General features: G+C 36.4%; 2 protein-coding genes across 2 annotated transcripts; both read right to left on the bottom strand.

The window, feature by feature from the left end:
- Positions 1-7,099: 7,099 nt before the first annotated feature.
- Positions 7,100-17,845, bottom strand: LOC149932325 (uncharacterized). The gene is made up of 15 exons (XM_090155881.1): positions 17,566-17,845; positions 16,027-16,206; positions 15,751-15,960; positions 15,646-15,678; positions 14,972-15,190; positions 14,744-14,905; positions 14,597-14,683; positions 14,298-14,537; positions 13,982-14,200; positions 12,209-12,415; positions 11,931-12,143; positions 10,775-10,999; positions 10,544-10,714; positions 9,970-10,227; positions 7,100-7,723 (listed from the first exon to the last, which is right to left on the bottom strand). The coding sequence occupies exons 1-15, from the start codon at positions 17,630-17,632 to the stop codon at positions 7,518-7,520; spliced, it is 2,697 nt and encodes an 898-aa protein (XP_090012007.1). The 5' UTR covers positions 17,633-17,845; the 3' UTR covers positions 7,100-7,517.
- Positions 17,846-19,122: 1,277 nt separating this feature from the next.
- LOC149932324 (putative phytanoyl-CoA dioxygenase) lies at positions 19,123-21,323 on the bottom strand. Its single transcript, XM_090156051.1, has 5 exons — positions 20,959-21,323; positions 20,790-20,894; positions 19,749-19,967; positions 19,505-19,604; positions 19,123-19,407 (listed from the first exon to the last, which is right to left on the bottom strand). Exons 1-5 carry the CDS (start codon positions 21,268-21,270, stop codon positions 19,289-19,291), a joined length of 855 nt encoding a protein of 284 aa, XP_090012177.1. The 5' UTR covers positions 21,271-21,323; the 3' UTR covers positions 19,123-19,288.
- Between the last annotated feature and the right edge of the window lie 3,498 nt (positions 21,324-24,821).

The raw sequence follows: 24,821 nt of genomic DNA, 5'->3' as shown, positions 1-24,821 counted from the left end.
CTACCTAAGAACGGTTATAAACTTGTGAATTTGCTATATATATACTATTAATAAAGATTTGTTATTATTAAAGATTTTTAAATTTTAAGAAAGACATTATTTACGCGTCAAAACGCTCTAAACACCTCTACAGCCTTCAAAACTATGCATTCTAATATGGCGCCATCGCGTAAAAAACGCGTCTCTTTTTCTTCATTTAATATTTATAAGGTAATATTTTTTTTTAATTATGAATTATACTTAAATATATTGCGAAAAGATAGTTTAACTTACTTTACCTGGTTTTTTTCAAAATAGGAAAGTGGAAAACCTAAGAAAAAACATTTTTCCGCGATTTCGCTTGTATTCCCCGCCTTTGGCGATAGTAGGTTTTTGGTCGTATGTAGCGCCCCTATCGGGATTATTCATACACGCAAATTAACATTAGATGCGAGGTGATTGACGGGGCCGCTAAAGCGCGGTACGCGCGATCGAAGTTGGCCGTGGTAGTGGCCGCAATCTTGCCGCCATTTTTCCGAAATTTTCCCGCCGAGCGCGAGCTAAACTTCTTACAAGGAAATACAGCATTTCTTTGTTATTTTACGAGATGATAGATTATCTTTTGAATAATTGTTGTAACTTATCTTTATTATTAAAAAAATAGTTTATTGTATTTAGGGCTAGTTAGGAAGGCTTAGGCTTAACCTTTGCTATCTGATTCTGTCACTCTTGTAAGCTAATGTTATGCAATTATATATGTTACATAGCTAGCTCATATCCAAAAATTAAATTTTTCTTCACTGTTTGTTTGGGAATTTTTTAACAACTTATAATACTTAGTTTATAGTAGTTTTTCAGTTTGATTCCGTTAAAATTAGATGTACTTTTGTTTAGAGAAACTGTCTTTGCTAAAGCATTATATAAGTCATTAATCAAGTAAATTCTTTCTGGCTCTGAGGTCTACATTTAGCGTTGAAATAATACTCAATGAATATACTAATTTAAAGTATTAAATATAATTTATTATACGTTTGATTCGCTCGCGTTCTACATGTCGAACAGTCTCATCAGTGACGTGTATTCTTTTCAAAGCATTGAAACTGGTCTTACGGATTTAATCCTTACGGCAGTCAATATGAACTTAAAGTGTTGGTTGCACGAAAAATCGATAGTAATAAAAACGAAATGTCATTGTCGAAACAAATTTCCAAGCCTAAGTGTATTCACTTTGAGTCCGAAGCTGACCTTTTTCGCTCCCCAAAACAACACTAGGTTTTATTGTTTACTAACTTAGTGCTCTCTAGCAGTAGAAAGTTTATACAAATACCAACTAATTTGATAAATTTGGATTAAAATCGACAAAATCAATTTTTTTTAATATTTGGTATTCTAGAATTTTAAAAACTACAATTCGATTTGTCGGAGCGAATAGTTTAGCCTAAAATTGACCAAATAATTTGGTCAAATCGAATAATGACGAATATTTTGCACAGCCCTAAGCGCGGCTAGCGCCTATGATCTAGCGTCTGCTACAGACAAATAAAAAGTCATAAGAACGTTTTTTCTTAAATAAACTTATCAAAATATAAGCAAACGATGCAAACAATTATATTGAAAGGCCAGTATCATTATTTAACAAGTTGGCAAACTTGCCAAAATAAAATATACCCCTCCTCGGAAGAATTTACCCAAGGGTGTATTAACTATTGGACACGGTACTCAATGATATTCCGCTATCAAAAGCGGCCCCCAGAAAATTATCCCGGTGCAATCCCGACCAGTAGATTATTTTTTATTTTGATTATAAATATTACAAATGTTATTGCATTAAACAAATTTCCAATATCAATAGAACAAAAAACCAACTTTAGACCCAAAACGTTATTAAATTACCAAAGCAACAAAATGAGAAATAGAAAATACAAATTTAAAATTATTAGAACGCTCACGAAAGGTAAAATATTCGTGGAAGAAACTATTTCACAGAGAAAATCCAGCCCATTGTATTATAGGTCTTAAACAATCAAATTTATATGGAAAAACAAAAGTTAAAGTGAAAACCACAACTATAAGTGAAAGCACCAATAAAAACTGCGTGGGCTCATGGCGACAACCCAACGCAGCCGATAAAAATCAATGCAAATAAAAAATCGTAGACATGAATTATCCCCCACATTATCAACAAAAAAAATAACCAATAGAAAAATATATAATAATTACCCCACTAAGTAACAAGTTAATTAAAATACTTAGGAATCAAGAAAAAGTCAATCTAAATACCCACAGTAATGAAAATTGTATTCACAGAAATATGTAATAAAAAATTATAATAATAACCCAATCAAACAACAAGGTAATTCAAATACTTAGAAATCCAGAAAATGTCAATCCATATACCCACGGTAATGAAAATTGTAATAGAAAAACCAAAAACACCTTACCGTTAACAATTCCCGGCTTATAACACACTAAAAAAACCCTTAACTGAATAGTTAAGTATAAATGAAAATGTATCACACATTTAAAGCCGATAAGAAAACACGTAAAATAAATTAAGTTACGAGTAAAGTAAGCTAAACGAAAAAAGCGCGTTGTATACCACTTGAAATTGTGTTCAAAAATGAATTTGAACGGTTCAAAAGTATATCAATAAACGTCAAACCAACGCCACCGCAATAATACAACTATATCTAAGTCGATAAGAAAACCCGTAAATAAATTACAAAAAACTAACTAACAAGGAGACCACCCTCGGTGTAACGCACCGATTTTGTTCAAACTCGGGGATTTGGTAGACCTTCATGTTACTTGAAAAACCATAAAGGGAAATGTCTCCATAGACAACCGTTTTGCCATGGCAACCAAATATGTTTTTGACAACACAAAATGGAAATTTTCCCATTGAATATAACATGGGAAACTGACCAATTTTAATGGTACCCCCTGTAAAACTTTTAATCAATTTCGTACTTTTTCATTATATTTTTATTTATATTTTCTATTTTTAGCATTTTCAAAAATTAAAATTTTTTACAAGGGGGTACCTTTAAAATTGGTCAGATTCCCGTGTTATTTTCAATATAAAAATTTCCGTTTTGTGTTGTGAAAAACATTTTTGGTTGCCATGGCAAAACGGTTGCCTATGGAGACATTTCCCTTTAAGTTTTTTACCTCTCCGAGGGGACAATCACCGTGTCTGTGTGTCTGTCGGTCTGTCTGTGTGTCCTGCGAACGCGTTCGCATTTTCCGTGCAAAGGTTAATCATTGCGTACGCAATTTCTCGAAATCTCTGCGTTCGCAGTTTCTCGTAGGGTTGGCAAAACCACCGTGTGACGGTGAGCGTTAACGGATTAATTTGCTGTTGGGTTTGTTTGGAGTTTTTTCGTTAACGCTCATCGTCGCGACGGTTTTAACTCAGTGCGATTGGGTATTTCGTTATTATAATGTTTATGTGTAGGGTGTGAATGTTGAGTTCGTGTTATGACTATTGTGGATGTTGAGTCTGTGGTATTTGTACGGGCGTTTTCTCTCCACCTTCTTCTTAATGACTTTTTGACGGACCGAGTGCTGAGTGTTGTGCAACCTCTCAACGTCCAATGGCAGGGTTTTCACCAGCTGTACGCGGTATTCGTCTTAGTATCAATTGGCGATTTATTGGCGCCGGCCGGGAATCGAACCCGGGTGTGCCTCGTGCAAGAGATTTACTCTAACCACTCAGCCACCAACGCTTGTTAAGTTACGGTGTTTTTCTAAAAAACAGCTTTGGCGAATGTCCTTTACAAAGTTATAACGTTATGTACTATAATTTATTCTACATCATTTTAAATATTTATAAATTATATTAATCTTATATTTAATGAAATATTTATAAATTATATTAATCTTATATTTAATGAAATATTTATAAATTATATTAATCTTATATTAAATTAAATATTTATAAATTATATTCATCTTATATTTAATTAAATATTTATAAATTATATTCATCTTATATTTAATTAAATATTTATAAATTATATTAATCTTATATTTAATTAAATATTTATAAATTATATTAATTAAATATTTATAAATTATATTAATTAAATATTTATAAATTATATTAATTAAATATTTATAAATTATATTAATCTTATATTTATAAATTATATTAATCTTATATTTATAAATTATATTAATCTTATATTTATAAATTATATTAATCTTATATTTATAAATTATATTAATCTTATATTTATAAATTATATTAATCTTATATTTATAAATTATATTAATCTTATATTTATAAATTATATTAATCTTATATTTATAAATTATATTAATCTTATATTTATAAATTATATTAATCTTATATTTATAAATTATATTAATCTTATATTTATAAATTATATTATTCTTATATTTATAAATTATATTATTCTTATATTTATAAATTATATTAATCTTATATTTATAAATTATATTAATCTTATATTTATAAATTATATTAATCTTATATTTATAAATTATATTAATCTTATATTTATAAATTATATTAATCTTATATTTATAAATTATATTAATCTTATATTTATAAATTATATTAATCTTATATTTATAAATTATATTAATCTTATATTTATAAATTATATTAATCTTATATTTATAAATTATATTAATCTTATATTTATAAATTATATTAATCTTATATTTATAAATTATATTAATCTTATATTTATAAATTATATTAATCTTATATTTATAAATTATATTAATCTTATATTTATAAATTATATTAATCTTATATTTATAAATTATATTAATCTTATATTTATAAATTATATTAATCTTATATTTATAAATTATATTAATCTTATATTTATAAATTATATTAATCTTATATTTATAAATTATATTAATCTTATATTTAATTAAATATTTAAGTATTTTAATGTAAAATTTGATGGTGATCAGGAATTGAACTCGGGTCCCATTGTTACCACGCGCACAGTTCACCGCCGAGCCATTGACTTCCTTAGGGAAAATGTTAAAGTAAAGGAACCATTATGATAAGGCGGGTTTTTTTACTAAACGGATGAATACAATATCTGTGGATATTTTTTATTGAACTTTGTTTTTTTATTCTTGTGAACTTTTTTACGTATGAAATTTTTAAGGTCAAATCTTTTTTAGCGCAGTCAGCAGAGATAAGAGGGTTAAAGGGTAAAACCTGTAGGTGATCCACTTTGTTATTTTTTGTTATTTATTTACGGGTTTCTAATCGTCTTAAATATAGTTGCAATACAGCGAAGGCGTTCATTTAACGTTTATTGAAATTCGAGCTTGCGTTTAGTCAAGTGGCTCTCTGTGCTTTGTTGATGGTAAGGTTTTTGCTCCTTGTTAATACATTTGGTGTGGATATTTGGATATCTACGATTCCTAATACAGTCATTGGTTTCCTGGGGATATTGGAAATTGAACGGCATTGGTATTTTTCATGCGGTATGTGTCACAACGTCAACTGGAAGTCTACGAGTCGTCCACTACCAGATGTCGAAAATAGCTTTTCTACGGTATCTTCATCAAGGGCAAGTGTTGAAATATAATGAGCGTTAAAGGTGTGGCTATAGTATTTCGTAAGCGAGAAAAATACAAATACCCTCTGTAGAAATATTTATTTCATTAAAATTTGCTTCGTATTATATTCAACTAATAAACTTGTACTGTAAAAAGGGTTTAATTCAATTGTGTATTGTTATAGTACGTCTAACTCACTGTTGTAACTACTTAATTTATAATATTCTGAATAAACTAAAATTGGTCGTTTGTTCTCAATTATTTTAATTATAATTAAAATTTTATACCGGGCGGGATAGAACTGGGATAACATTTATAGCAAATAACTCTGAATTGCGGAGATAAATCTTGAAATGTCATCTCGAGAAATTAATACCACTAGGGACAATTCTTCCGAGGAGACGTATATTTTAGCTTGCCAACTTGTTCAAATTACGTGAAGGTCTACCAAATCCCCGAGTTTGAACAAAATCGGTGTGGTACACCTCGGGTCGTCTCCTTGTAAGTTGACCACCCCCGGGTCTACCCTTTAACCATCTTATCTCTGCTGACTGCTCTAAAACAAGATTTGACCTTTAAAATTTCATACGTAAAAAATGTAGACTTTAAAAACTATAAATATAAGTTTCCGCTTAAGCTGAGTTTATAATTTTCAATGAACCGTAACATGTATCGGTGGTTCTGTGGTAGAACGTCTGCCTGTCATGCAGGAGAACTCTGGTTCGAATCGCAATATGATACCTAAGACGAATACCGTGAACAATTGGTGGAAACCCTGCCATTTGGACGTTGAGACGTTTACCGTAACCCTCAACACACGGACCGTCCCAAAAGTCAATAAGAAGAAGTTGGAGAGAAAATACCCATACTTATAAAACGCAAACACAACAAACTCATCACCCACTACCGCCATAACACGAATTCAACATCCCACACTACACGTAAACATTACAATAACAAAAATTTCTAATGAAACCGTCGCCACCGTGAATGTTAACGAAAATAAAACCCGCAAATTTATCCGTTAACGCTCACCGCAGACGGTGGTTTTGCCAACCTTTAAACTGCAAACACGGTTTTTCGACTTTGCCCCGGTAACGCGTTTTGGACTTTGTCCCCGGTAACGCGTTCGCAGCCCACAGACACACACACACCCACACCCACACACACACACACACACACAGACACAGACACAGACAGACAGACAGACAGACACGGTGATTGTAAAACCCCTCCTAGGGGACTATGTCCCCTCGGAGAGGTAAAAAGTCGAATTTACGAATAACGATAAAGAAAAACTAATAGCGTCCGCTTTCTCAGCTACCTATCTAGGCTTCCATGGCGAACCAAATGGGGCGTAGCGATAGTTTTTGGTCGCGAATACGCTAATAATAGGCTATTTATGACATAATTCAGTTGCAGACGATGCTTTTAAACGGGCAAAAATTAAGACCATAAATATAATACGAGTATTGCAATAATACGTTATTTGTAGTATTATTGTTTGCTAAATTTAATGTTAAAAATTTTGTAAAAATAACTCAAACTTTTTATTGTATACCAATTTATTTTCAAATAGGGTTTAAAATAAAAAAAGATAATATTCCACTGTTTACACTTTCAACAAGGGGAATATTTTCATCAGCTGAGGGATTCTCCGAAAGTCATTCTCTCAAAGCAAACTCAATAAGGTTAAAAAAAGCGAGGCTAGCAATGCCTGTCACTATCAAGAGATGGAATTCTTTAATTGCACCAACGCTACTTGTTAAACGATACCTGGCATTACTGACGGAACTACTAAGTCTTTCCCCTCTTATTTACCCTTCCTCCCTTGTTAATTTTACATAGAAAACGATGGTATTGTATTAAATTTAAAAATCACAAAAAAAGTAAATGATTATGAGCAACAATTTGGTCAGTAAAATGTATTGCACGACATTAAAATGAGTTGGTGCCGGCATCAAAATACCTTTTGTAAATTAATTATAGCTACACAAACAATATGGACATTTCCCAATTCTGGGATCGTCTGTTTTAGTACATCCACGATCGCAAATTAAAGGCCTGCAAGGCTCTTCGCAGACGCACTTTTGACACCCATTCTCGCCTGGGATTAATTTGCACTTTATTCCATGACATGACTCATTGGGGCAAGTGCGCGACGATTGCTTTCCATTAGACCGATCTAAAGATTGGGGAAAAAAATATTTGTAGCCTTGAACGATAATGACACGAGCAATCAAAGGGTAATAAACTTCGTCTACAGAGACTAAAATTATTCTTCAGTTAATAAGAATTTTACGATTCATTTTTGGAAGAATCATGGATGATTATAACTGCTAGGTGACGTTTATTATTCGCGAACGAAACGAGTCTAGGTGGCGTAACGGCGCTAGCTTCTCCGAGGTAGAGCCTATGATCTAGCGTCTGATACAGACAAATTAAAAAGTCATAAGAACGTTTTTTTCTTAAATAAAATTATCAAAATTAAAGCAAACGATGCAAAAATTATATTAAAAGCAAGTATCATTATTTATTAAGTCCAATTTACGAATAACATTGAAGAAATACTAATAGCGTCTGCTTTAGCCGCTACCTATGTAAGTTTCAATGACGAACCAATTAAAGGGGGCGTAGCGATAGTTTTCGGTGGCGAATAATAAATACAAGGAAAGCGCGTTTTTAATCGAAACTAGCTTCATATATATAAATATTGATTATGTATTTTTAATGCATCTTTCAAAAATTTATTTCGCTGATTTTTTTGGGATCATTTTAAAACTCCCTTCCTTTTTTGAACAATTTCAAAATTCCCTGACCATTTGGAATCATTTTCAAATTCCCTGACCTTTTAGAAAAATTTTCAAATTCCCTGATTTTTTCAGGTTTTCCAGGTCGTGTACGAACCCTGTTAAAATTCAAACGATTCTGTGGCCGTTTAAACGAAGCACGCGATTATCAAGGTACATTTTATTATCGCACTTCATAATTTGTCATTATTTTGCTAAAGTATTCGTTATTTTCGTTATTGAAAGCCTATTAAATTATTTTATTTCATGGCCTCAAGTTATAAACGATATTATCCCCTGTAGCACAAAGGAGTCGTTTTATTGTTGGATAGTGGTCGAATAGTCGTTTTCAGGTTCACCAATGACTTCAAAAGGCCTTAAGATTTTAGATGCAAAAAATTTAATGCACCATTCTATTCAAAAGTTCGATTTTCGTTCAACGACCAGAAGCCGACTCAATAAGTCCTATCATTGCAACTATTTAGAGTCTGAAAGCCGACCTTGAATTGTAAATAGGTAGTATATATTTATAATCCGACCAATGGCCGACTGATATCCGATAGTTTATTTCCCAATAAATCACGCAAAACTGTAAAAATTTGCGATTAAAGGGAATATAACCTCAAGTCTTTTTTAAGGTTTTTTTACGTTTTTTATGTTAACAATTTAGGCGGGAAATCACTAACCAGCGCCAAAAATATCTGAAGCCATAGGAGGGAGCGGGAAATGGTCGAAGTGTTGGTGTTCCACACCAAAAACCCTGAGGTTATATTCCCTTTAATAAAACAAATTGAAATATTTTTTTAAATAACTTCATTTTTATACTCTTTATTTCGAAAAATTCGAAAAAGATCATATATTCAGTCCAAATGTTTGCTTTTATAAAAAGCTCAAAACTCGAGTAGGTCACATTAATATGGTTAATGAAAACTTCTGTAATGAACCATACAAGGTTGGTTTAGCTAGGTCAGAGTGCCGACTGTAATTTGTGGTCCGTTTTCCGATTTGAAAACGACTTAACCATTCAAAACTCGTGCCGTCTCTGTATGTTATGTATATAGTAATTTAAATCTAAGTGGTCATTTTTCAGTCAGATATGATAACAAATGGAAAGTCGTCCCAACGTCGTTCGGAAGTCGGTCACTTTCTTTTAATAGTCGGTTTAGGGTCAGATTTTAAGGTCGATCGACCAGTTTACCCCTAGGACATTTCAACCCTAAAAAGCCTTATTGGCCGACCTAGCCCGTTTTGCTACAGGGGTACAAGCCATCGTTACTTGGCCCATTTCGTTTGCGGTGTATGACTTGCCGTAATTTAAAGTGTTGGTTATACGAAATTGAAAAGTGATATAATTTTCGTTTCCTTAATATCCTGGCATATGAATTTTTTAAAATCTGTTCAACACTCTTATGAAGATCTTCTACCAGGGCAGTATCACAATGGGCGCCCACCTTACCCTCATAATTGACTAAAAAGTACAATGGTTAATTAGTAATTATAATATCAAACATATTATAATCATCTGTTATTTCTATCATGCAACCAATACTTCGGAAAAATTATTAAACATTTGCTAAGAAAGTTTAATCTTGCATATTGTTTAATGCCACTTTAATATCAAAAGAAGTAATAGAAGTTATACCCTGTGGTGGTGACCTTGTGGGGCAAAAGCAAGTAGGGCACTCTCCGGGCTTTTTTGTCAAAGCGCAATTGCTTGAACATTCGGGTCTGACGCATTCGGGAGTAGGATTATCACACTGACAAGTTGGGCAGCCATCGTCACCTAGAACCGATCGGCAATACGGTGCTTGACATATTTCATCGGGACAAGGCGGTGGTGTGGAACTGGTAATTCTTGTTGTCGTTGAGGTAGCCCATCGATTAACTGGTCGTGAAGTGGCTTCACGAAAATTAGTGTTGATCAGTTTAGTAGGATTTCTTATTATATATGAAAATATAAATGGAGTTATAAGAATAAACGTTCACCGCTAGTGGCGTGACAGAGCCAGAGGTCCTAGCTTTAAGCGTCGTCAATAAATATCAATGGAATAAATTATTGTTTTGAAGACTATTAATAGATTAAATATTTATTGTAAGTCTAGCAATGAAATAATAAGGCACTGTCTGATTATTCCATTGCTAAAGGACATCTACCTCGGTTACACCACTAGCGGCGACTGTTTCTTCCTGGATCCCCATTAGCGTTCGCTAATTACTAGCTTGTGCGTTCATCGGTCTACAATCACACTGAAGACATCCAACAGTGTCGGTGATCTTTGGGCATTCGGGGCAATTGAGAAAGTTACATTTTTGAGGCTGCCTATTCGTATCGGACGAAGATGGCTGAAGATTTTGCCTCGAGATAGTTTCATATTCGCGGTCGGAATCTGCAAAGTCGTGTAAGAATAAATAATAGCGCTTTCCCAAGACCCACACCGCGTAATTACCTTTTTTGTCAAACTTGCAAATACAAGTTGGACATTGACCATTTGAGGGATGCATTTCTAATTTGCAATTTGTAGGACATTCCTCTGTCTGGCATCTTTGCGGAATACGCTTGCACTCACAATACGCGCAACCTTCTTGGTTCAACAAAAGTTTGCAGTTGGGTGCATCGCATCTGCTGGTGGTAGGACAGAGCACTTTCCTTGGTGGCGGCGTCGGCCTATTATCTAAGTAAATCGTAGCATTGAATTATACCAGTAATATGAAAAATGATGTCTCTAGTGACTGAAGCGAAGCAAGCTAAATAAGGAAGTTTTAATCAGCTGAATTCCCATAAAATTGAAGGTTCACGAAATTATTTGAAAAATGTAGTTCAAATTTTATCTAGCCTATCCCCTTCCATACCTCGTCATAGCAAACCCGACCAATCTTAATTTGAAAAATTTTCAACCCTTAGTGAACGGTCAACCCATACTTTATTAGAACATAACCGACTTACAATGTTTTGGAACTTAGCTAAGGAAAATTGTGTTTTTGGCTTGCAACCACCGCTTTTGCCACTACTATAGGCTAGAGGACCCTTGCACTTCATTGTTATTAGTGCCTAGTAACACTTGTCTTTTATTAGCTAAAGGTTTTTTCAATGTAAACTGTTAACTCAAATATCTCAGATCACAGGTCAAATAGCTCTTTCTATAAAATAATATATACGCATACATGTATAAAAGTGTTATTTTTTGGATCGCGCGCTTCCTAATATTTCCGTGTAGAGGGTCTCGTGCGTTTTTGCTCGAGTTCAACAAAAACAAAAATCTAACGTAATCACGTGACCTCTCGTATTTTATATAAAGAGCTATTTTAAAATTAATGATATTTTATCTAAACTGCTCTAGTTACTTTTAAACATTTGTTGACAAACAGGGCTGGATTTACTATAAGGCACATTAGGCACAGTGCCAATGTTCTACGAATGTTTTAGGGTCTACAAAGGAGCTACAAGATCAACTTTACCACATTTTTAACAAAAGGTTCAGAAATAAAAGTCCCTAGGGCCTAGGTACCCCAAAATCGGGACCTGGTGGGTGATAAGGAAACTTAGTTCGCTAAGCTCACTTCTCTTCAATTATTAAGATTATGATTAAATTGACGTTATCTTACTAGCGGATATGAATGAACTAGGTTTGCATTTACAGCCAGGACATCGCCCATCTCTCACATCGGTATCAATTTCACACCCATCGCTACAGCTCGGTTTGGAACAGAAGCACCGTGGGGGTAAGCATAAATCGTCACATTTGCATTTTAAACAACCGTCATCTTCAGACACAAGTTTGCAGTTGGCAGCGTTACACGGAGGAATTGGACATCTTGCTGCAATATCAAATGCGTATAAAGTTTGTAGGGTTATAACTAATTTGTAATCAAACATTGCTAACTTCGAGCTATTCCGGTGCATACACAAACTGGACACTGTCCGTAGCTAACATTTCTATCCAAATGACATCCCTCCTCGCAGACTGTGGTAGGACAGATACATTTCGGAGGAATGCACTGTTCGCATTTGCAAGTCAAACAGCCATCCGCTTTCGTAACTATGTGGCAGCCCGGATGGCAAATCGGTGTAAAACAGGTCGTTTGTCTGGCTGTTAAAATAATGGCTTTAAGGAGGAAGACTACAGTGGTCATTGTCTACTTTAACGCTATTTCAAGCAGAACTCTTTTAATTTTGTATTTTAACTTATAAAATTATTATTTATTGTAGAAAAGCCTCTTGTTTAGTGCTTAAAATAATTTTGACAATTTAAAATTTTAAAATAATTAAGTTAGTACGTTTTAATTCGGACCCCCGGAGCTAAGCAAGTTGGGCAAGCACCCAAACTACCCTTTAGTTATGACCTTATATCTCGTTAACTATTAATATTAGAATTATCAAAATTATTTTAAGCACTAGAGGAAGGTTCGGCCTGATAGGAAAAATATAATTCAATTATGTAATTGTTGAAACAGAAACGTCCAGCTTGAACGAAAAAGAGGCTTTTACTGTATTCTTCCCCCTTGAGTACAACGGCAAAAACTCTTAATTATAATTGCCTTGTGATCACAGAACGTAGCAGTACCAATAATAAGTAGCGTAATGAATTGTTATTATAATTAAAGGAATTAATTACTCTACTTACGACGAAATAAAGAAGGATTTGAAACTATTTATTTCTACAGGAATCCATATCGCTACTTGGAATATATATCTCCCCATATCCCATGTCGTATTTTGTGGCGGAACATTATGGGTTGGGTCAAAAACGCTTATACCGCCTTAAATGGCGTAAACTTCGCTGACGTGAAAGCTCTCGCGTTTCATTCATTATTAAAAATATACAGGTTTTTGTTAGTCGTCTGCTAGTTTTTATATTCGGGAAAAAATGGCATAGTTTATTTACATGTTTTTCTGGTATTACAATCCGCGATAGATGAGTCATTAAAACCAATTCATGGTTTAGAAAAAACCTGAAGTTTGTAACCAAGCTTCAAAGAAAAGAGCGATAATAATGGTCCGTAAAAATGAAATCTATTTTCCTCCAAATCCTGAACAAAGGCCTAACAGCTCAGGTTTAGAAGCATGGAGTGAAGCAAATTGCTATCAAAATCCTGTGAGAGTTATCATAACATCAAAAAAATTAAAGGCAATCCTATCATGATAGGATTTCAAACATGTATTCCATTGTGCTCGGCACAAAGTGTTAAAACCATTCGGCCTTTTCCTTGCATGAACTCCATACAGTCTTTTAACCGGCGCGGAGGGAATATTAAAAATGCCGTTCTCTAAAATATGTTGATTTCCGAAACAACTGCTTTCAACCGTTTTTTAAGTTCTTTTATACCTTTTTTCTTGTTAATATTTTGGTCTATCAGAACTTTATAACATTATAATCAACTCTACCAAAGACCATATTAGCGTATCTCCAATGACCTTGATCAAAGACCCCAATTACCAAGCAGACGACAGTGAAAACGACACATTAGTCATGTGGTTTTATGAGAGGAGTAGCTAACACTCTCGGCTTATAAACTCCGCCTGCTGTGTTCCGCCACAATGGCGGAGAATCAAAGCCGTTATTCATTCCAAGTAGCGTTATGGATACCTGATTTCTATTAGAAGTGGTTTGATTTCAAGCGAAAATAATAGTAGGAACTTTATAGCGAGTGGTTACTTCTCCTTTGTTGAACTGTTTTACGTGATTCAGACGAGCACCGGCATCCAGGACATCGCTCGGAATCCTCCTCATCCAGAATGTCCAACTCGCAGCCATCCTCGCATTGCGGCTTGTCGCAAACCATTCGGTCACATTCGCAAGCGGGACACTGTCCAGGCCCCTGAACTATCTTGCAAGAGGGTCCATCGCAGTTTACATCGGGGCAGGAGTTTGTGGCTATTGAAAGATTCAACAGAAGTTTCAACGTCTCGTAAATTTCATACAGTAAACCATGAAGCCCAAACTGCCCTAACGACGGATACGGTAGTCTTACCTTTGAAAGAAACGGGAGTCTTTTGTTCCTTAGTGCAATTGTATTCCGCGCAACAGGCGTTAGGCTTATAGTTAGCTTGGCAATTTTCATAGTCGTTATTGGGGGGGCCAGGGCAAGAGCGATGGATGCAGGTGAAATCGGGAGGAATATGGCACGTGCAGGTGACGCAATTCGTAGGGTGCTTAATGTCCAGAATGTCGCCGACAGCGTAAAATCGGTGATCAAAATAGCACATGTTCTCTAAACGACAAATTTGTTAATTGGCGTCGTTAGTGGCAAATATTTTAGAAATAAATTACCTTTCTGGCTCTTATTACTTCCATTGGGGCGACTAGATCCACAAACTGCTTCGCATTCTTCGGGAGACCCGAAATTATTCCGATTCCCTGTTTCGCATTTGAGGATATTAGCGATTTATATTTTACGAGTCTTTTCTTCGCAGTTACCTTTGCATCCGCTAAACAAGAATTCTTCGCAAGTTTCTTTGCGATTGTTGAAGTAATACTTAGTGAATGATTCGTGGCAACTGCCGAACACTGGTTCTTCTTGGCAGAGATCGGGCCCTTCGAAGCCGGGCTCTACGTTTTCATCCTCCGTCGTTTCTTCCGCTGAAACAATTCCGATTGGTTCCACCTTAAGAAAAGTAGTGTGGAAAAAGTTTCGAAGATGCTTACTACAATGGTATTCTATCGGGCAGCACGTCTTGTCGTGGTAGATGGGAATGCAACCTTTGGACAATTTGTGTATATCTTTCTCCAGATCACAGTTGAAGTAGTTGCAGCTACCGTTATTCGCACCTGTCCAATTTTCTGTGCAGCGACAAATCAGGCACGGCTCTTCCTCGGAATAAATCTTCTGCCCGATTTTGTAATCTTTGCCGTTGTACGTACACACTATTATCACAATGACAGTTATCGGTACAATTGGTTAAATCGCAACAATGTGAACGTTATTTGTATCAGAAGTATATAATATATATCATCTGAGAGAAGTATCCATTTCCCTATCCTGTTAATGTTAATCGCTTGATACTTGTGCCTTCGCTGACTTTTCAGAAGACAAAATGAGATACATCATATAGCGAGTAGCTTAAACTATATCATCAAGAAAATAAGCTTTATAAATAAGTACGTATTCCTCCGCGGTCTAATTTTGATATTTTACATCGTTCGACGTAATAATACAAGCTATACATTTTGAGCCACGCGTACAAATCAGTGGGTTGGCGGGAAACTCGCGCTCATTAGAAACTGCCTCGAGTCTGCGAATGCAAGCCTTTCATTTTGATGGCCAAGATGGATATTTATCTCGTTTAAGATTTATTATAAACTCCGGTTTTTATTCATGCCTTTGTTTCTGTGGGTCGTCTTGACATTGTCGCCTGTCGCGGTGGAAAATAAAGGGAAACAAATGACTTTCGTGTTTGTGCTTTACCTAGAATAACGAGCCGTACCACATTTTTCGATGGGGCAACACCTTCCTTCTTCGTAGTAAAGGTAACAGCCAGCTGTTGGTGGGTGCATCAGGTTCGGACATTCCAAGGGAACGCATTGTATCGCCGCTTTGCCGTTGCCGTAGTCACGCCTGCAATCGCATATTTCGCACGGATTGGACGTCTTGACGTTTTCGCCAAGTCGATAAATACGCCCATTGAGCCGACACACTATTTTATTTCAGACTCGTATTATCAAATTTAGGCTTAGGAAATTTTGGTAAAGGAATAAGTTACCGTCTGGATTTATTTCTAGTTTTGAGCACTGATAACGGAACGGGCACTTGCAGTCGCTGTTTTCGCGGTAAATCGGTTTGCATTCTTTGATTTCGTAGTGCTTTAGGTAACGCCAATCGCAACTACACGTAAAATTTGTCGAGGCAAAATCCGCAGCCCTTTGTTGATGATGTATTGTCACTGCAATTAAGATAAAACGCTGATTTTTAGTCGAGGATTAAGAATTAATCGGTGTTGGATTTCGCGCTTATAGAATTAATTGATTTCAAAGCCGTTTTGGATATAGTTTTCTCCACTTCGTATAAATTAATTTCTACTGTATGTTTAAGGGAGTGTGAACAAAGAATATAAAGCCAAAGGAGTGGTAGGATTGATATTATTGGCCGCGTGTTTTGGCTGTGCTAGAAACTTCCGGCAAAGCAAATCAGAGTAACCGGAAACGGTTACCGCAACCCGGTCTCTCTTTAAAAACGAGAGGCGCAAAGGTTCCACTAAACGGAGCTACACCTTCCATTCCTGGGGCTTTATATTCTTTGGTGTGGACGGGTATCAAGTATTATGCCGGCCTGTCATTGCTGTATTCATGTCTAGGCATAATATTTGATTTGGGGCATATTTATGGCTTTTGATGATTGGCGCTAGTTACGTTAAAAACATGTCGTATCACGTGTTAGCAGACGATGATTTGACTTAGTTCCTACTACCTTTCACGTTCCCCCAATTTCCCCGTCCTTGACATTCAATTATATAGTTAATTAAAGAGCCATTTCCCAACATAACAGACAGGAAAGTACAGCACTTCTCAACGAATCTACTTGTATTTGGTATTTCGTGACTGTTAATTGACCTTCCATTTTCTCTCTCTATCTCCCTCTTTTGGAAATTTACACGCGTGCAATCCAAAGGAACTTTAACGTGTGGTTTAAAAGCCAACGTATTATTTACATTATCGGAAGATAAAACTGGCTTCTTGGTAAATCTTTAGCAAAACGGTTCTTCCTAGAAATTACACGCATCATTCTCAGAAAACTCCATCATTTTATTTCGTAGAATAATATGGTTTGTCTTAAACTTTGGCATATTGTTAATGGCTCTTTATTTGGTATTTATATTCAATTTGTTCGATTCTACGAAATTGATTGGCAAAAATGATATTCTAACATAAAAATTGAACTACAAGAAATATAAAACTGCTACCTAGGGCTATACGAAATCTAAATAACGCGATATCAATTAATTTTAGTCATTCGTAATATTTATTTATTTTAGATATAAAATAATTATTCAAGACAGTAGCCAGACGTTTTGACAACCGCCTTTATCATAAATCACAATTTCCCCATTTAGTCTGATAACAAAATTTTAGGGAACTTTTCCTCGTGTAAACCTCGATCGAAAGCACCTCTACGCCGCCGCCTTCAATTTACAATGAGCGCCTCTTTAGACAATAAAAATCAGAGGAAAATTATTTATTTCGTCACAATTTCCCGAAAACATCCCGTTGGGAAAATACAATCCAAATTTGAAATAAATACTCACGTGAATGAGAAAAGGCAAAATTCAAAACCACCAGCTTTGAAATCGTAACAACAGAGAACAAACTCATCGTGAAATTGAATTCGTTAATATTTATTAGGATTTTACGGGAGAGAAAAATACGACTTTCTTTTTGGCGTGTATTCAATTAAACGCCAGACGAAACGTCTTGATGTCTGAGATTCGGGGGCTATTTTAAAGTAGTCGTAGCCATCACGACGGAGCTCTGTGTCCCCTTCTTAGTCGTACGAAAATTGAAAAATACTGGATAGTGAATCGAAATCTCGTCTTAAAAGTTTGAAAGAGATTTTTTTCAAAATGCGTTTCGTTTTACCCTCCCTCCGCGCGCATTTCGGCTTAAAACGTCACTAGCTCGAACCAACCGGGCTTTAAGAGTACATTTTCCCGTACATGTAGATAATGAAAGCCAACATAAATAATCAAGGACTCCCCAAAGGTATTCTCGACGCGAAAAAACCGGGCGCCGTTTCCCCCAATTTTTTTCCCCTTTCGTGCCCAGTCGAGGCTATAATCCCAAATACTTGTAGATAAACTTGTATCTTGTACATAATTAAATTGAGAAACAAATTTCGCCGGAAAGAAATGCTTAAAAATTACGTGTGCCGTAATTGGTCTTTTAAATATTACTTTCAGTAAACACGAAAGAAAGTAGGTTCTCTCATCTTCATTTGGTAAGTGCCTCACGTAGCTTCTGCGTCTACATTATTTATTATCTAAGAGTTGTTTAATTGAAAATCCAAAATCTGATGCGTTTGTTTAAAGCAAATTCCGAAATTGTCCAAATAACAATATTTTTTTTTTACGGTACGTAACGTGAAGGTTGTAGTTACCGTTTCAACAATGAATCAATGTGAAATGTGTTGTATTCACAGCAGTGGCGGCTTAAGAAGGCTGGGTCCCCGGGGCGGTGGCAGTGTTTTGTGACACCCCCCAGGTCCGTGCAGAAGTTTTCACGGGTCCGTTTTCCTCCAGTTTAATCGTTCTGATTTGACGGACCGCCCCCCCCCCTTAGGCCGCCACTGATTCACAGACATTGATAGATCAAAGATTTTATAACGACTCCCTACTTCAATTTATTGAACTTTTCAAAAGAAGTTTCCTGTGTTCATTTTTAAGGCCACGAACACGCGCTACCTTATTGTAACTTCTAAGGTTCTAAGATAAATTTCTCGCAATTCCTCTGAAGCTAAATTTAATTAAAAAATCACCCTTTACCATAGCGCAGCCTATTGCGCAAAAGGGGAACTATAAAAGGAAAACGTCCATGAAATTTAAAATATAAAAATAAACGAGTCAGAGCGACTATTAGCTCTAAACATTTTATAAGATTACCCACAAACCAACAGGACAAAGACGAAACAAGCCGCTCTGACCACAGACAGTATATATCCATTAGGGACTCGCTTTTGATTTGCCGCCGTTTAATTTGAAACGATAACGTCTCGCGTATCCAAACGACGCCGTTCAAAGTTGAATACTCGTACGAATCGAAACAACCGTAGTTTTCTTAGACGAATTTAAATTTATTATTGAGCAAGAGGTAGCTACAAAAAAGACCCACCGAGTAGAATTTCGGTTTCCTTCGAATGATTAGTATATTATAATAAAATTTCGTTAAGTTTCAACGAGGTACTGTAAAAAGGTAATACATAAACATTATTATATAAGGCTGATGCTAATGATAATTCTATGGAAGATCCGGTGTCTATCCTCGTTTTCGTATCAAGGGAAACTCGTCCGATAAGGCCCGGTCCCCGACATTCAAGCCTCCCAGAGTGGGTGGCGAGACGTCCCAAGGTCTGACAGCGATCACAGCGTCGTCGCCTAAAATATTTCAAAACGCTTTTTAAAAATTCAAATATATTCGCTACCGATAACTAATTTCGGATATTTCTCTTCGGCAAGTTGAACGTATTCTCACCTAGCCATCGTGTTGAGAGAACTCTCCTGGAATTAGTGGCGGATAAATTTCCAGGCGCTCCGTGAACGGTCTTCATATGAAAAACGATACAATCTCCGGGCTGAAATTAAGAGTTATATGCAAATTTGTTAAGAAGAACTTAATTTTGTTTTTGGGTTTTCTGTTTTAGAAAATGTCTAGTCATTTTTAACCCCATTACGTCGTTTCTCAACAAAAAAATGTGTTTCAGCCTATTGGAACAAACCTCCAAAGCCCAATTGAGGATTTCGTATCCGCCATCTTCGGTTATTTCTGGTACGGTTTCGTAGATCCGGTCGGTGGCCACTCTATCTGAACCTATGTAGTTGTTGGACGTAGCGAACTTTCTCGGGATGAACCATTTGTTCCAGAGATGCGACCCCGATATAAACTGAACACACGTCTCTTTCGAGACACGATCCACGGGCATCCAAACTGAGCACACCTGAGGGGCGGTAATTAGTCTTAAGTACCCTTACTACTTTCAGGCAGTGATGGGCGTGATTCGCTCATTTTAGAGAGGTTTGTTGTCAGAATGAGCGGTAGCTGTCAAATAATTGAGAGGAGAAGAGCGAAGCTGCTTCTATATTTAGTTGTTAATGAGCGAAAGCGACCGAGTACCTAAAATTTAGCTTGATTAAATGAGCGCAAGAGACGAGTGTCTCTTTCGGCCAGAAAGTGAGCGAATCTTAGATTGAGCGAGACAAGAGCCGAGCGGTCTTTTTCAATCTTAAAATCTAAACAAACTGACACGATGGAATGATAATTAGTGTAAAAAGCGTGTATTCTGGGCTGCTTTTACTTTGATTTTTATGAATTTTATATTATTTTGGTAACCCTAGCATTTATTTTGTTATATATATAGGAAATATAATGGAATTAGTTAAGGTTTTGAGAAGTTTTCAAAGAACTGATTCAGTTTGCTAAGTTTGTTGACCTGTTTGATGAGATGATAAACATTTATTATATTTTCTTTGAACTGAGCACGAGAGAGCTTTAGCAGTATTCAATTCGAAAATGAGTCACTTTCCTATCATAACGCGTTTCATATGAGCGGTTATGAGAGAGAGAGAGAGAGAGAGAGAGAGAGAGAGAGAGAGAGAGAGAGAGAGAGAGAGAGAGAGAGAGAGAGAGAGAGAGACATTATCTTAACCGCTCTTGAGAAGAGCGTGAGAAACCAATTGGTCAGGTTAGCATGAGCGGCTTGTGAGCTGAGGTTGAATTTTAAAAAATGCCCATCACTACTACAGGGAAAATAACGACTTACTTTGTTTCCATCGATCGGATAATAGGGTTGGTCGTGGTGCCAAGGTGTCTCCTTGGTCGCCATCGCCTCCTTGACCAACACGTGTTCGTGGTAAAATACCGACGTCTACGGTAAGATAATTAAGGTATCTTAAACTTGGCCTAATCTTCCAACTCAGTGGAAATCGTACCTGGGAATTCATCAACGTTAATGCTAAATCGGCTGCGGGTGAGTTATACACATAGTCGGTAAATTCGGGGATGTTGATCCAATTGCAGTAGTCGTCGAAGTAGGCGCCGGCGCTTCCGTCTCCGTACAGGAACTCCGAGTAAGGACTGGGCGACTTCATACATCTCTCGATGCCTTTGGTCACAGTCTCGATCCAGTATTCGTTGAAGACCTTCCTCAGGACAATGGCGCCGTGCCGATCGTAAAATTGCCTTTGTTCATTCGTTATTTTATACTTGATTTCGGACATGAGTGCATCCAGGCTCTGGTACATGTAGCTTCCGAATCTTGATAAAGAATGACAGTTTTTGCTCCTAACGATCGCAACTGTAAAAATAATATTTGATCCGATTAGAGCGATATTAGCGAAGTAGATAATCGGAATAAATTGGTGTCATTTTACGTCTTTTTCTTGTCGCGTTAACGCTAGTCCTCCAAATAAAATTCGAATGTAAGCTATTGCGAACCAAACAGTGTAAAATTTCATGTATAATATGAAGAAATTGTTTTGGGTAGCCGAATTAATAACTTGTTTAATTTCTTCCGCTAATAGGGGTTCATTTTTTTGGAGAGTTTAAAACCCATCAGTATACCGGATGGCGGACTGATATAATATACACGGCTGAATATCTTATCGTGAAATAACGCGCTAGTAAAGTTCTGGTGAATTAAAACAATATTTATTTTAAAAGAAGTTACATATAAAACTTTGTCCTTTTGGGAATATCTAAAATTGCCTGCTTTGGCTGGAGACTCTTTTATTTTGGGTATACGGGTTGAGATTTTTACGTTGTCAACTAACTTTATTAGGGTAAGATCTATTGTTGAGCCTCATGACGTAGAAGGTCAGACCGGCCAGAGCGGAAACGAGAATCTTTTTTTTTTTTTTTCTGACGGGTTGGGTACTTCTCTCTAGAGCCTAGCGCCGCCGATCCAACGCCGCCGTCACCAATATTTTCTTTGACGCCGAACCGCCGACGCCGAGTCATTTAAGGCTGGTTTACACTAAGGCAAAACCGCGGTGACGGCGGGCGCTAACTTTTCAAATCCTCGTTAGGCCTAATAGAAAATTTTTGCGTTCACGCCCGCCGTCACGACGGTTTTGCGCTAGTGAAAACCAACCCTTAAGGCTGGTTTTCACTAGGGCAAAAACGCCACGACGGTGAACGTCGACGCGAAAATTTCCCGTTAGGCCTAGTGCAATATTTTTGCGTCGACTGTCACCGTCGTGGCGTTTTTGCCCTAGTGTAAACCAGCCGTAACTTTTCAGCGCGCCACCGCCGCCGCCGCCAAATTTTTAACCCGGCGCCAATTTTGTTTGAGATTTTCTAAGTAACGTTTCCTTCAATAACCTTTTGGAATTTTTTTCCAAATTTTCAAATGGGGTATAAACCTTTGCGCCTTCGCGCCGCCGCCGCCGAAAAAATTAAACGCTGCCGACTGATTTTCGCCGACCCAAATCAAATCGGCGCTACGCTCTACTTCTCTCTACTATATACAAACAACCTAGCATGATACAGTGTTGCCCTCAAATTTTATTTAAAATGTTGACGTCCACATTTTGGCGCGAAAGTGTTTGAAAACTATCGCAACGCCCCCTTTGGTTCGCCATTGAAACCTAGATAGGTAGCGGCTAAAGCAGACGCTATTAGTTTTTCCTCATCGTTATTCGTAAATTTGACTTTATAAATAATGATACTTGCATTTTAATATAATTTTTGTTCATATTTTGATTTGCCGTTACGCCACATACACTCGTTTCGGTCTCGAATAAAACGAGAGAAAGTTTTAAGTGTTCTTTGGGTCCTAATGAGTCACAAAGGTCCACAAAATGCTTTGTTTCAGAGTTTTAGGCCCACAAAAACCGGGCCCCAACGAAATATCCAGTAATGTGAAGTTCGGTATTCTACCTCGAGCCCAATTTTTTTCATTAATTATTCATTGGTTTTTTAACGGTGAAGCGATAAACACAATAGAAAATGACAAAAGTTCATTTTTAAACTAGCTGAATCCTACAATGATTTTATTGATGCCAAGTTGTATTATTTCAAAGAAACGTGTTTAATCGACACTGTTAAACATGGTCAGAAATTTTGGAAATAAGCAACTTGCCAATTCAAAGTATTTCCCCCGATGGATAGTACTTCTTATTTTGGAAAGCTCACAAAAGCGAAATACGAGTATTTAGGAAACGGAATAGTACTTTAACTGTTGAATACACGAAATGGTACTGGCGAATGCTTACAATGGCTTCCATTTAGTATTCATTTGATTTTTAATGGTGAAACGATAATGAACATTACTGATTTCATTAATAGACTTGAGTATTAAGTGTCATAAGTCCTACAATGGATTTAATAACACTAAGATAAAGTTTTTTAAAGAATCAACATAAATGTGAATTACTTAGAAATTAAGTTACAAATGCAAATTTCAGTTTTATTTCAAACTTTACAACAATTGTTCGAAATGGCCACCTCCGTCCCTAATACAGGTACGAGCTTGTCGTATAAACGATGCTCGAACTTTTTCAAAGATTTCATCTGTGTTGCGGATAGTTTCACAGCCATCAATTATGCAATGTCGCAGGTCATAAACGTTCCTAACTTCAGCCTTGTAAACTAAGTCTTTAAGGTAGCCCCAGAGGAAAACGTCGCATGGGTTTATATCGGGAGATTGAGCTGGCCACATGTTAAGATGTGCTCTTACGTCGCGGCTAATATTGGGTGGAGACACATCGTGCAGAAACAACATGGACTTTCTCGTTTCTAACGGTAGGTATTCGAGTAGTTCGGGTAAGCGTGGGGTTGCGGAGTGGTTAGCACTTTCGCCTCGCAGCAAGAGGAGCCGGGTTCGATCCCAACTTGTGGCACTGGGTGAAAACTCGGAACAACTCCTTCCGCGTTGAGTTTGCAAGTTCTCTCCCCACTTGTTTAAGGGGTTTTCCCCAGAGTTCTTCGGTTTCCCCTTCCATAAAAACTTGTCTAGGTTAACTCCTTTTGGGGTACTAAACTACTGCTTTAAGGGAGCTACACCCTTACGATTTGTTAAATAACTCAATTTACGGGTTAATATAACACCCTTTATACACCTTTTAAAGTTTTTAATTTGGGACAATAAAAATCTCTTTAGGGCGTTTAAATTAACATTAAAGAGTGTTTTTTTACAGATATTACACCCTTAATATACCATTAAAACACCCTTTTTTAAGAGTGTATTCTAAATGATCAGGCTTTACGCAAATCAAACTGTATCAGTACCATTCCGTGTCTTCAACAATTTCCTAAACACTCGTATTTCGCTCTTGCGCGCTTTCCAAAATAAGAAGCACAATCCCAGTATCCATCGGGGAAAATACTTTGAATTGGAATTCACCTCGTACAAGTTGATATCCAAAATTTCTGACCATGTTTAACAGTGTCGATTAAACTCGATTCTTTGAAATAATTTCTGCTAGTTCAATAATGAACTTTTGGCATTTGTGTTCATTGTTATAGCTTATCTTGCGATACCTGTTCTACATCCAACAGAGTTTTCTTGATTTACGACGCTTTATCACAGAAGAAGCGTGTTCGAGTAACGATTCCGTCAAATGGCAGAAAGCGATGCAAGAAGAATTGGTTGCCATGAAAGAGCACAAGGTTTACTTCCTCGTGGTCGGAAGATTGTCGCAAATCGCTGGGTGTTCCGTACCGAAAACAACGAAGACGGCACAAGTGGGGTAGCGGAGTGGTTAGCACTTTCGCCTCACAACAAGAGGAGCCGGGTTCGATCCCAGCTTGTGGCACTGGTTGAAAACTCTGAACAAATCCTTCTGCGTTGAGT

This window comes from Leiobunum rupestre, chromosome 8, assembly GCF_980474605.1.
Source record: "Leiobunum rupestre chromosome 8, qqLeiRupe1.1.hap1, whole genome shotgun sequence".
NCBI lineage: Eukaryota > Metazoa > Arthropoda > Arachnida > Opiliones > Sclerosomatidae > Leiobunum > Leiobunum rupestre.
This window is presented reverse-complemented; position numbering and strand designations above follow the sequence as displayed.